This window comes from Neoarius graeffei, chromosome 4 (assembly GCF_027579695.1).
Source record: "Neoarius graeffei isolate fNeoGra1 chromosome 4, fNeoGra1.pri, whole genome shotgun sequence".
In the NCBI taxonomy this organism is placed as follows: Eukaryota; Metazoa; Chordata; class Actinopteri; order Siluriformes; family Ariidae; genus Neoarius; species Neoarius graeffei.
Window position 1 is genome coordinate 16,617,921 of NC_083572.1, and position 14,267 is coordinate 16,632,187.

General features: G+C 43.9%; 1 protein-coding gene across 1 annotated transcript in view; it reads left to right on the plus strand.

Annotated features, from left to right (window-relative positions):
* The window catches only part of LOC132884228 (nucleosome-remodeling factor subunit BPTF-like), a 174,269-nt gene that overhangs the window by 27,368 nt on the left and 132,634 nt on the right, over window positions 1-14,267 (plus strand). The window contains exons 4-5 of the mRNA XM_060918044.1: window positions 3-160; window positions 5,964-6,184. Coding sequence (XP_060774027.1) covers window positions 3-160; window positions 5,964-6,184 — 379 coding nt within the window. The remainder of the gene's footprint in view (window positions 1-2; window positions 161-5,963; window positions 6,185-14,267) is intronic.

Consider the following 14,267-nt stretch of genomic DNA (forward strand, 5'->3'; position numbering starts at 1 on the left):
AGGAGGAATGGCAGTGTGAGGTGTGTGAAGCTCACCGGGTGCCAGGCGTAGGTGACAGTGTCACGGAGAGCCAGAAGACCCGCCCCTACATCAGACACGAGCCGATCGGGTTCGACCGTCACCGGAGGAAATACTGGTTCCTAAACCGAAGGATCATAGTGTGAGTGTGACACTTAGAGCAGGAGCGATTTCCACCTGACGACGTCACATGATTTGTCAGTTCCTTTTTTTTTTTTAAGTTTAGAAATAACCTTTTAACCCGTTGCAATGAGTCGGTTTGTTACTCTGAGGTTTTTTTCTAGCACAGTTCATAGCATTAAGGTGCATTGTTTAAACACGCACAATTTGTCCAACTATGAATTTAAAAAAAAAAAAGGTAAATAACAATGACATGAAATCTGCTGGTCTGTAACGCCAGGCTTGGAAGATTTGTCTGCCGCTGCTGCACAGACGCACAGCGAAGCTCTCCTGTTAGCTAGCTGCGAGTTAATTTAGTGCCACTGTGACCGAAAACAGCCCAAGACAAAATTCCAGCTATGGATACGGAAGTAACAATAGGGAAAGGTAAAGAAACCTGGTACCGGGCAGAAGAAGGGGGGGGGATATCCTTGTTACCTCAAGCTCACCTTGAAGGTTTGTTGATGCAAGCTGTTTTTCTGCAACAAGCCCAGATCACACTGATTTGATGATGTAAACAGAACTTCGTTAAAGGATAGTTATTGTATACTCTGACATGGATAATGAGTTCAGACAGCGGTCAATATGGCGGCTGCGTAATCGATGAATGCACCACATTTATTTATTTTTTTTCCCCTAATTTCATGCCTTTCTCGGTGGGATTTTTTAAAATTAGTTTTTATTGATGCTGCTCATAATCGGTTTTGATCATATTAATTTCCCATGTTTATAGCTTAAAGGAGATACACAGAACCTTTATTTTGAAATACATTTCTGAGTGGATAGTATCTCCATCCTTGACTCTTGTATGCTGCATAAATGGGAATTAAAAAATGTATATATTTTTGAGAGTTAAAATCGACCGCAAAGTTGGCATTCAAGCTGCCTTGGTGAGCCAGCCAGCCCTGAGCGCGTGACGTCACGGCGGTAACCGGTTTTAAGGCCGAGGCCTTTGACAGCTATAGACGAAAGTCATATAAATAAAAATTTATGGTGAAAGTAAGAAATACCGTCACCGACTTGCTCAACTAAGACTGATTTGACTTCATTGATTGTGGGTTGACGCTCATTAAAACAGGATGGGTATTATAACTTGCGCAACATACATGTACATGCATGCATTTTCACTGATAAAAGGCTAATTAAATAATCAGATGAACTGAGACAATCATATTCTGAAGCAAAATAAATAATCTTATACCGGTAACTTAAACACACAATACAAGTTACATGTATTAATCTAAATGCAGGTAAACAGCGTGTTGTTTTGTATCTAAATGAGAGTCGGAGCTTACCCGTCTGCGTTCTCGCTTCTTGAAGGCTGACCTTGTGGCCGATTGTTTTGAAACAATCTGACTTTCAGTTTAGTTCTCTGTTCATTCGTTTCTTCCACACAAGGGCGAGATATTGCTTCCGAGGCAAGCATATCCAGTAGAGAAATCAGACGGCTAGTCCACTCATTCTCCATACTGAGTACTCCGCCATTACTGCTCGGCTCAGGCAATTACTAAACATCACCGGTTTTAGCAACAACCGCGGGGAGGTCACTGCCCGAGCTATAATATGTCCCGTCCCGGGTTTTGGCAACAACCTTCGGCTCACGCTCCGGGAGAACTGGTGCAACTGACCTTACTTTCGTTTTCTTGTGGTGTTATTTAATTGTTGGTACTGCACCCTCTTTCAATACGGACTTATAGCCAACGCTCCTCAACAGATCAGAGGTCTTGTACGAGTCTTCAGTAAAATGAGCAGAGCAGAGGAGAGACCACTTCGTAGGCGCCCAATGTGCCCGTGAACAACTCGCAAAACGCGTCCAAATCTTTGCAGTTTGAACATTCTTGGGCCATGAATGCAACATAAATCCACCTTCTGTCGTGTTTGCTGCACCCGCCAGCAACACACATCTACGTGACACGGCGATAAATTAGCTCAAAACGGCAGATCGGAGTTACAGTCAGCTCTGTGTTTTAGTATGGTGTAAATGGTGATGAGACCGATAGCCTTCCTGCGGCGACATTACAGACGTCAAGGTCATTCACTCAGACCGCTACCTATATGAATCACTTTAATCATAAAAATGACTATATTAGATTTGTTAACGCTTAAAACTATTCCTGTGCCATTCTTGAGGTCTCAAGGCGTTTATAAACGAAGTGAGGCCATGGTTCTGCGCATCTCCTTTAATCTCCGGCTTAAACATGGATATATTCAACTTGCAAAGGCTCCACACAGGTGTGCTCACGGCACTGTGTCTGGAGCGTCCTTTTTTTTTTTTTTTTTTTGGATGGCTCAAGGGCTCCCCCCCACCCCCCCCCACCAAAACACTCGTTTTAACTCATTGGCTAGGAAACAGAAATTTCGACACGTGGCTGTGGATACCCTCGTGCATTGTGGGACATGTGTGCGTATGTAGATTTAAAACCATATATACACTACAGCTTGTTCAGTACTCAAACCATACAGTCGAACCATCAGTGAGTCTCACAAATGAGTCACAAATATTCCAGGGAAGTAACGCGATCTGCACAAAAAAAGCATATGGAGCGAAACGGATTGATCTCTTGTGCTCAATATGGTACTTTCGTTTTGATTATTTAAGCTGAGGAACAAGTGTTTCGCGGCTTCTGAACATCAGCACCCTTTGTTTCAGAATAATCAGTTATATGCAAATGAGGTTAAAATATGCTAATGTGCATATTTCCTTCATGGTGTTTATAGCCACACTTTAAATGACGGCCAGAAGCATGGTTTGGCTACTGGAGGCGTTTTCAACTGAACTTACTGACAGAATATAAGCTTTTTTTTTTTTTTAATTTTGGCCTGAGTAAGGCCAAAAAAAAAAAAAAAAAGTGTGTTTCCGGTAACATGAAATACTAAAATAAGGTCGGTAGGTAGGAAAGTTTTTTTTTTTTTTTTTTTTTTTTCTTAATTTTTTTTTATTTTGTTCGAAAAAATTAACACAAGTAAACATCTTACAAAATAGTATTTTGGCACAGAATCCTTTATACCACACATCATAATAAAATAAGTGTTTTAAATCTTTAAACGAATAAAAAAAAATATCGCGAGAGTTCGAGTTATGATCTACGGAAGCGATATTTCATGATATTTTCATGTAATAACGTGAAAACACCTTATCAAGAAATAACGTGTAAATAACGTCCTAGGCTAGGCTACTTCCATTAAAAGCAGACGGCCTAGCCGAGCCTACTGTAGAACTTGGGTCGAGCAAAAACATGGCTGAATCCTGAATGACTCCTATTTGTATAAATAGGGGACTACATAGGCGGCAAAATGTAGTGTTTTTCCCTGCCATGGAAGTGCACTTGTATACTGAAAAGGAAGCAATTTGCATTACAGCCTTGAATGAGGATTCAAAATGGCGCCTCGGCTCAGTTTTCCCTTCCTCCTTCAGTATGAGGGCTGATAGAAGTGGCGAAACATTTTACTTTTTATCGTTTCTTTCACAACTTGAATGCGTTGAAACAAAAAATTATGACAAACTAACGCTGCTTACACTAAAATATCGAGGGAAATTTGTAATAAAAACTTTATGGTCGGCAATTTCGATGCGGAAATTCTCGATCGGTCGGGTTACCGGAAACACTTTTTTTTTTTTTTTTTTTAAATTTGGCCTAATGCATGTATGCAAATTAGCCTGTGTATGCAAATTAGCATGTATATGCAAATTAGCTGATTGAGACACTTTTAAACAGGGTTTCCGCGGAGTCTTAGGTGGTGTTTACATTAGACTGTATCCGTCTCGTTTTCGTCGCGGATGCACTGTCCGTTCACATTAAAACGCCGGGAAACGACTCCACAGGCGGAACAACTTGAATCCGCCAGGGCCCACGTATTCAATCCATTATGTATCTGATCCGGTGCTGTGTAAACATTGAGGAACGCGGATACGCTGTGCTGAGCTCTAGCTGACGTCATCATTGGACAACGTCACTGTGACATCCACCTTCCTGATTCGCTGGCGTTGGTCATGCCACGTTGGTCATGTGACGCGACTGCTGAAAAACGGCGCGGACTTTCACTTCCTGCTATTTGTCCCGAATCACTGCTCGTGCGCTTCACTCGCGTCCTCTGTGAGCTGCGCAGGGCCGGAGTGCGCACCCTCCAGAGGGCACTCGCTGTTCAGGGCGGAGTGATTTGGAGCGCAGGATGCCTCCGGAGCCGAGCGTATCCGTGTATTGGCGTTGCTGTGTGCACGCGAATCGTTTTAAAAACGTTAATCTGATGATCCGCTGATACGGTCTAATGTAAACACCACCTTAAAAAGTCTTAAAAAGTCTAAAATTTGATAATCCTAATTTAAGGCCTTAAAAAGTCTAAAATACGAGCATATTTTGCATTGTATGTCTTAAATGTAATTTTTCTGAAGTCTTAAATCCTTACGTCCATTTACCCCATTCACTTTTTTTTTTTTTTGTTAAATGCGTTGGTGATTATTCATAATTAGTCATATAGGCTAGGCCTACTTAGTATCAGTAGGCTAAGCTGCAAACTACAAATGAGACACAGTGGAATCCGGCGTCTAGCCCGGTTGGCATGGTGATGCACAGGGCATGGTACGCGCGCGTTTAGACAGTAGAGCCTAAAAGAAGCGAGGGAGATTGTCACGGTTTGTAGCAAAATGGGCAAATGCAAGTTTAACGACTGCTGGCTTGAACACAGTGATTTCGTAGACTGGTTAAAACGTGTACCAAACAATCCGTTTGAGGCGTACTGCACATTGTGCAAAAGAACACTCAAACTCAGCACCCTGGGTGTAAAGGCACTGGAATCGCACGCGAAAGCGGAGAAGCACCAGGCTGCCCATAAAAGTCTGCAACAATCGCATGCCATCACTCAATTTTGTTCACCGTTGTCAGGTCCAAGCACATCTCGAGACGGTGTATCAGCTAACTCCATGCGAACTGTCACGTTACAACACACAAACCGTACGGAATCGAATGCCTCACCCTCAAGTGATTTGCGGGATGTCTTTGGCTCCACTGCAACTTAGTTCCTCATTAATGCAAGAGCGCACCCTAGGGATGTAATGAGTTCATTGGTGAATGGTAATAAATGTTATTTTGAAAGTAATTCAGGCTCTCCCAATTTTCTTTATTTTTTTTGTGCAGCATAAGTCTTAAATTTAACCTGTTATGGTCTTAAAAAGTCTTAAATTGAACTTGTTCAAGCCTGCAGAAACCCTGTTTAAAGATGTTCACAGCCCAGAGAAACTTCCAGATATTATTCAAGCAATAAAATAAAAAGAAAACCTATCATTATGATTTATCCTCATAAACCGTTTGTAAATTAGATATTTTTATGTTAATTCGCTGTATTAGTCATGCATGGAAGTTAAAAAAAAAAAATTTCTGGTTTCTACAGGGAAAAGCAATGTGGCACAGAAAATTTTGCAAAATTTGGCAATTTAGTAACAAAAATAGTTTTATTCTCAGGATTAGCGCTTAAAAAAAAAAAAATTCCTTGTGAATTTCCGATTTGTTTTATACAGGCCCATTTCTCTGAAAAGAGCAATATCCAAGACCTAAAGATGTTCATAAAAACTGGACCAATTTGCTCGATTTTTAAATTATTATTCAGCGTATTTCAGTTTTTTTTTTTTTTTTTTAAATAATTTCAGTTTTCCATATTTTGGCCATACTTCAAATTTCTGTCTGAACTGAACATGGAGAGGGTGTTATCTCACGGGCTGTTATAGGATGTGAAACGATCGTCTTCAGCCTTTTAACTTGTTCTGTGTTGACTGACTGTGATACCCATTTCAGAGAGGAGGACGGCGAGCACGAGAACAAGACAATCTGGTATTACAGTACCAAGGTGCAGCTGGCGGAGCTATTAAACGTGCTGGATAAGACGTACTGGGAGAAACAGCTGTGCACCACACTGGAGGAATTACGAGACGAGATCCACACACACATGGACATCACAGAGGAGCTCACTGACAAAGCCAGAGGCAGTAACAAGTCGTACCTGACCGCAGCTAACGGTAAGGATCAGCAAGCTAATACTAATCTATTCAGGTCAGAGTTTTCGATTTGACAGTAGAGAGACCGAACTGTCCGTGTGTTTAACGTCGCTGTGAGTGAAATCGCAGAACGTTTTTCAGTTCGGTTTGGAAACCTGACAGGCTGGGATTGTTTTGGCTCTGAAGTGCCATCTAGCGGATGTTGCTTTTAAATCTTCCAGACGTCCAGATGATGTGTGAAGGATACCACTCAAATTTATAACGTCTAAATTCATCATATCCATTTGAGGGTTTTTTGTTTGTTTGTTTGTTTGTTTGTTTGTTTTAAATTCCCTGCTGGCCGAAAGGCCCGAAGGGGGATTGTCGTGACGATTTCCATCCGTCCGTCTGTCCCGGGAAGGGTCCTCACCTTCTGAAATCAATTCCTCTCACGATTTGTGGAGGAATTTCACCAAACTTGGCAGGATTCTTTGTTATATGTTGGTAACACACATATTGTAATTTTGTTCAATTCAGTCGCGTTTTACCAAAGTTACAGTCCCTTGGTTAACAAAATTATACTTTTGACAATTTCATGAGTGTGTTTTCCTTCTGAAATCAACTCTCCATTTTTGGAGGAATTTCACCAAACCTGGTAAAAGGCATCGTTATATGTCGGTAGTACGCATATTGTAGTTTTGTTAAATTCGGTCGCACTTTACCAGAGTTGCAGCCCTTGATTCACAACCTTGTACTTTCACAATTTCATGAAGGTGCGCTCGACTTCTAACATCAACTCATCTCATCTCATCATCTCTAGCCGCTTTATCCTGTTCTACAGGGTCGCAGGCAAGCTGGAGCCTATCCCAGCTGACTACGGGCGAAAGGCGGGGTACACCCTGGACAAGTCGCCAGGTCATCACAGGGCTGACACATAGACACAGACAACCATTCACACTCACATTCACACCTATGGTCAATTTAGAGTCACCAGTTAACCTAACCTGCATTTCTTTGGACTGTGGGGGAAACCGGAGCACCCGGAGGAAACCCACGTGGACACGCGGAGAACATGCAAACTCTGCACAGAAAGGCCCTCGCCGGCCACGGGGCTCGAACCCGGACCTTCTCGCTGTGAGGCGACAGTGCTAACCACTACACCACTGTGCCGCCCACTAACATCAACTCCTCTCACAATTTTTGGACGAATTTCTCGAAGCTTGGCAAAAGGCCTTGTTGTATGACGGTAATACGCATAGTGCGATTTTAATTTCGTTTGTGAAAATTTTCCGAATCACTTTTATTGCCAGGTATGTGAACACACACGAGGAATTTGACTCCAGTTTCACTTAGCTGTCTTTGTACAAACGGATAAAAAGCATAGTCAAAAAACAAACAACAAAGCTATGCACATGTATAATCTTTTGGTGCAAAATGGTGCATAGTGCAAGGATGACTTAGGAAGTATAAATATACAGTGTGCACAGAATAACGGTATGAGTGTGCAGATATTTCACAGCTGATGTTACTGATATTTGAGTCCGGTTTTAGCTGTTCATCACAGACAGCCTGGGGGGCGGGCAGGGCTCGAAATTAACTTTTTTTCTTTGTGTCCCCCAGTGGTCCCGAATTCTGTGTTGTATTGTCCCGAATGGAAGCAATAGTGTCCCCATTTTTTTCCTCTCTGAAATAACCAGTGGTTAATATTATCATATGAAGTTACTATTATATTTGTAACTATGCGATTTTGAACCCTTTATATCATTTTTACAATAAGTCACAAGACACAAGCGACACATGTCCTATACATCATCTACTTCAAAATTACAGTTATTGCATTTTCAGTTTATTAAACTTTGGCGATCTCACTGTATGAATAGATACCCGTTTATTTAAAGGGGCCAACTAGCTCATTCAGAAAATGTTTCAACTCCCTACATCTGCAGTACACTTTAGTTGAAAATAAGACCCCTTTTATGTTCATTTCATCTACTTATACCTTGAATATCTGTTGGCACTTATAAGGCCAACTTATTTTCACCATTACCGTTATCCATTTTATGAACTTTCCGTTATCCATTACCGTTATCCATTTTATGAACTTTCCGTTATCCATTTTATGAACTTTCGCTGCAAATGTTAGCACCATCAGCATAGTGCCAGGTCCGAGCCTAGTTGTGCTGCTGACTGACTAAACTTTCTGAACTAGAAAGGCACCAAGAAAACTCACTTATTCTGTTGAACGGTATCTTCCGTCAATATCATCCACATCATTCCTGTTGTATTTTATAACGTGTCTAACAGTGTTCATTAAGTTCATTCAGTTGCTAGCGTTGCCTGCAGACCAGGCGATGACACTTTGGATCCTGAAGGTCCCGGAGACGTTATGTCTGGGCTTTCAGTTTCTTCCCCGCGGTCGGTCCGCTTCAACCACTTCAGCATTTTTGTTCTGGCAAGAGTCGGCGCAGCGTGTGCGGTAGCAATTCCATTCCAAGTCCATATAATGCGGACTCCGGCCGAAGATTCTAGAACAGAATGCGCTGCTCTGTAGCCTACGGATGCAGGTGCATCGAAAGTGTAGCTACTATGTATTTTTCGCTGTTAATGGTTTAAAATTAAAATTGACAAATTCGGTGAATGTCTACGTATGTGTTACGGCTTTGTAAATAATATTAATGTAGAACTTTTTTTCTAGATCTATTTTTTTTTTCCATTGTCCCGGGATTGTCCCAGATATGATAATTTTGTGTCCCGATGACATTTTTTATGGTCCCCGGGACATCGGGACACCGTTAGTTTCGAGCGCTGGGGGTGGGGAACTGTTCTTGTGTCTGGTTGTTTTTGCGTACAGTGATCTGTAGCGTCTCTCAGAGGGGAGAAGTTTAAACAGTTTGTGACCAGGGTGTGATGGGTCTGCAGAGATGTTACCTGCCCGTTTCCTGACTCTGGACAGGTACAGGTCTTGGATGGAGGGCAGGCTGACACCAATAATTTTCTCTGCAGACCTTATTGTCTGTTGCAGTCTCTTCTTGTTCTGCTTGGTGACCGATCCAAACCAAACAGTGATGGAAGAGCAGAGAACAGACTGACTGATGGCAGAGTAGAATTGTCAGCAGCTCCTTAGACAGGTTGAGCTTCCTGAGCTGGTGCAGAAAGTACAACCTCTGCTGGGCCTTTTTGATGATGGTGACTGTGTTGGTCTCCCACTTCAGGTCCCGGGAGATTGTGGCGCACAGAAACCTGAAGGTTTCAACAGCAGTCACAGTGTTGTTGGTGGGGGGGCTCCTCCTAAAGTCCACTGTCATCTCCACAGTTTTGAGCGTGTTCAGCTCCAGATTGGTCTGACCGCACCACCAAACCAGTTGTTCAACCTCTCGTCTGTATGCAGACTCGTCACCGTCTTGGAGGAGGCCGATGACCGTTGTGTCGTCTGCAAATTTCAGGAGTTTTACAGACTGTTCTCTTGAGGTGCAGTCATTGGTGTAAAGGGAGAAGAGCAGTGGGGAGAGCACACACCCCTGGGGGGCGCCAGTGCTGATAGTCCGGGTGCTGGATGTGATGCTCCCCAGCCTCACCTGCTGCTTCCTGTCAGTCAGGAAGTTTATAATCCACTGATAGGTGGAGGAGGGCACGGTGTGCTTGGTGTGGAGGATGTCTGGAACGATGGTGTTGAACGCCGAACTGAAGTCCACGAACAGGATCCTGGCATGCATCCCTGCAGTCAAGGTGTTGCAGGATGTAGTGCAGTCCCATATTAATTGCATCATCCGCTGACCTGTTTGCCCAGTAGGCAAACTGCAGGGGGTCCAGCAGGGGGTCTGTGATGTCCTTTAGGTGTGACAACACCAGTCTCTCGAAGGACTTCATGACTACAGATGTGAGGGCTGCAGGCCTGTAGTCATTCAGTCCTGTGATGGTGGATTTCTTGGGAACCGGGATTATTGTGGAGCGTTTGAAGCATGAGGGGACTTCACACAGCTCCAGAGATCTATTGAAGATCTGGGTGAAGATGGGGGCCAGCTGATCAGCACAGGCCTTCAGACAGGAGGGTGACACACCGTTTGGGCCAGGTGCCTTCCTGATCTTCTGTCTGTGAAAAAGCTGACAAACATCCTCTTCACAGATCTTGAGTGCTGGTGTGGGGTCAGAGGTGAGAGGAGGCAGAATACATAGTTTGCACATGACGTCATAGAGTCGGGGATTCCCTAGTGGCGGCCATCTTGCGGGTCAAGCTTACCGTACGGGTCACTGAGCACACATTGTAACGCGCGAGTACAAAGTTTTCAAAAGAACCCAAACAGGCTATTTAAAGCTAGCAATGGTGCACACCTGTTGTATTCACGGCTGTCGTAATAGGTCAGATGATGACATCAAGCGGAGCTTTTATGGAATTCCCACTGTACGGGAGCACGAAGGCGAGCAAACAAAGAAACTCAGCATATAAAGGAGAAATCTATGGCTTGCGAGAATCAACCGCAAGGATTATCAGCCTTCCAAACACAGCAAAGTCTGCTCCGATCATTTTATAAGTGGTAAGTTGTTTAAATAAACAATCAATTGTGTTTAAGTTTGTTTTTGGAAACTAAAACACCGTGTAAACAATCTCTGGAGAATGCCTAACTGGAACCGCTGAGTGTACGTTTACATTGTAATGTACACTTAATATCGCTCGTTTGTCACGTTTTCTATTTCCAATGTTTACATACCTTGGCTGTAATTAGGACACGACTGTCACTTGTTTTTATATGGTGGACTTCGGACCCAGCCACAGACAAAATAATTGTAGGACTCCAGCGACTTGTATGCTTTGAGGTCGTCAAGTGTGTAGGCACTTTTACTATTCACGAAATAGTTCACAATATCAGGGTACGATATGGATGGCAGCCCTGCATAGTCACTTGAAAATGCATCTTTGTCCACTTCGTAGGGGTCAGTTCCCCCAATCAAGGCCAGTTTGGCTGCATGCCATTGTCGTGAGATGTTGTCTAATGTATCTATATACTTCCGTTTGCTTGATTTTGCCGACATTGATCTTTATTTTAGAAAACTGACTATATAACTTCATAAATTCGTCCGAGATAACGTAGTCGGTAATAGCGATGGTCTGTTTTGTTTGCCCCACAAGATGGCGGCTGGAGGGCGTTCCCTGGAATGCCGTGACGTCAGTGAAAACTATGTATAGCAGGGGTGTAAATGGGTCTTTAATGTCTGAGGGGGGGAGAGGTGTGAATGTGTCAAATCTGCAGTAGAACACATTCAACTCGTCAGCCAGTTGATGGTTCATTGCAGTGTTTGGGGATGGTCTCCTGTAGCTGGTGATATTCTTCAGGCCTCTCCACACTGATGCCGGATCGTTGGCTGAAAGGCTGTTTTTGATCCTTTCAGCGTAGCTCCTCTTAGCTGCTTTCACCTCTTTCGTCAGTGTGTATCTGGCCTGTCAGGACTCTGTCCCCACTTCTGTAGGCCTCCTCCTTGGCCTGGTGAAGCTGCCTGAGTTTTGCAGTGAACCAGGGTTGTTTGTTGTTGTATGTGCAGAAGGTCTTGGTGGGCACACACACATCCTCACAAAAACTGATGTAAGATGTCATGGTATCAGTCAGTTCATGCAGGTCTGAAGCTGCAGCCTCAAAAATACTCCAATCAGTGCAGTCAAAGCAGGCTTGTAGTTCCACTTGGGCCTCATCAGACCATCTCCTCACCGTCTTGACTACAGGCTTAGCAGATTTCAGCTTTTGCCTGTAGGTCGGGATAAGATGGTCCCAAGGCTGCACGGGGGACAGAGTAGTAGGAGTCCTTTAAAACAGTGTAACAATGGTCCAGAGTGTTAGTGTCCCTAGTGGGACACTTGATATGCTGTTTTTATATTTTGGCAGTTCGTGGCTGAGGTTTGCTCTGTTAAAGTCCCCCAAAACAATGAGCAAAGATTTCGGGTGTTTTTTCTCCACGTTGTTTATCTGGTCAGCCAGCTGTTGTAACGCCTCAGTGTAACAAGCCTGAGGAGGGATGTAAACTCCAACCAGAATAAATGAGGAAAACTGTTTTATGCTCTGTGAGAGTTTGCAGTTTATGAATGTCTCCAGATGAGGACTGCATGATTTGTTTAGAACCGTGACATCAGTACACCAACCTTTCGTTAATGTAAAAGCAGACTCCGCCTCCCCTTGTTTTCCCCGTGAGCTCCATTTTGCGGTCTGCTCGGTGCAGGTGAAATCCAGGCAGGTGGAGAGAAGTATCTGGGATGTGCTCACCGAGCCAGGTTTCGGTGAAGCACAAGGCAGCAGATCTGTTAAAATCCGTGTTGATTGTGTTGAGGGGCAGCAGTTCGTCCATCTTGTTGGCCAGAGAGCGGACGTTACCCAGGTGAATAGACGGGAGCGCAGCGCGAAACCCCCGCTGCCTCAGCCTGACGAGTGCGCCGGCTCGCTTCCCACGGTGTCTCCGGCGTCCTCGGCGGAGACCATAGAGAGCTGCTGCTCCTCCAACAAGTAGCTCTGGAAAACTTTCCGGATCGATGCAAAAACTTTACTGGTGGTTAATCCAATGTTTGAGTTCTTCTCTGGAGTATGTGACCAGAGAAGAAGCGCAAGAGAAACCACAAATACACAAAAACGTAGAAAGTACGAGACAGCGAAGTACCGAGGCAACCGTCCGCTGCGCCATCTTTGATATTTTACCAGAGTTTTGACCCCTGATTAAATAACTTGGACAATTTCATAAGGGTGTACGTTCTTCTGAAATCAACTCCTCTCACGATTTGTGGAGGAACTTGACAAAAGGCTTTGTTATATGACCATTATACGTATATTGAAATTTCGTTTAATTTGGGCAAAATTTTCCAGAGTTATGCCTTGATTATTAACAGACTTTGGCAATTTCATCAAGGTGTGCTTGTTTTCTGAAATCAACTTGCTGCACAATTTTTATCCCCCGCTGGCTGAAAGGGGATTATATCGTGGCGATGTCCGTCTGTTTCGGGAAGGGTGCTCAGCTTCTGAAATCAACTCTCCTCACAATTTTTGGAGGAATTTCACGAAACTTGGCAGGATTCTTTGTTATATGTCGCGAATACGCATATTGCAATTTTGTTCAATTCAGTTGCATTTTACCAGAGTTATGGCCTAGTTACCAGCGGGGGAGATTGTTCTTTCGGAGCACTGTTGTACAAAATGTTTTCACTGGGAGTCCTTGGGCTACCATGTAGAAGCCTGTACTTTCCTTCACACTTGGCATAGTCCTGTGAACAAGGCACCACATGCTCCACTATTGCCCCTTTTCCACCAAAGCAGTTCCAGGGCTGGTTCGGGGCCAGTGCTTAGTTTGGAACCGGGTTTTCTGTTTCCACTGACAAAGAACTGGCTCTGGGGCCAGAAAAACCGGTTCCAGGCTAGCACCAACTCTCTGCTGGGCCAGAGGAAAGAACCACTTACGTCGGGGGGGCGGAGTTGTTAAGACCAACAACAATAAGACCGCGAAAGGTCGCCATTTTTAAGCGACGAGAAGCAGCAGCTGTACAAACGCGAAGTCATTTTTTATTATTATTATTGTTGTTGTTGCTGCTGCTGCTGCTTCCGCGTTGTTTTTGCTTCGATATTCGCGCCAAGGTTTATGCAAACGTAGCGACGTAACTGACGTATACAGCGACGTAATGACGTGGCTTCCCTTAGCACCGCAAGCTATGGAAAAGCAAACTGCTTCTCAGCTGGCTTGCAAGTTGAATGAGTTGTGAACCAGCACTGGCCCCGAACCAGCCTTGGAACTGATTTGGTGGAAAAGCGGTGTATATATATCAAAGCCAAAGTCCCTCTTGTGCCAGAATCTGGTCTTTCCAGGCCCTTGAGGCACATCAGGTGGCACTGATCTGTCTCTATAGCCCTCTCGCCTATTACATAGCTAGGGTTACAGTGGGGAGCTGGTCCTCTGGTAACTGCGAGAGTTTGACTCCCTGTTTGCATCTGTTTGGCAGCGTGACTTGCGAGATGGCAATATGTACCATTTTTTAATTTATTTTTTTAAATGTTTTTTTTTTGTACGACCCGACCGTGAGTAGATCTCCCGGTCAAGAGGCGGACATCCACTATATATAGGTAGCAAGGGAGGAAAAAAACCAAGACTTGACCTGAATTGA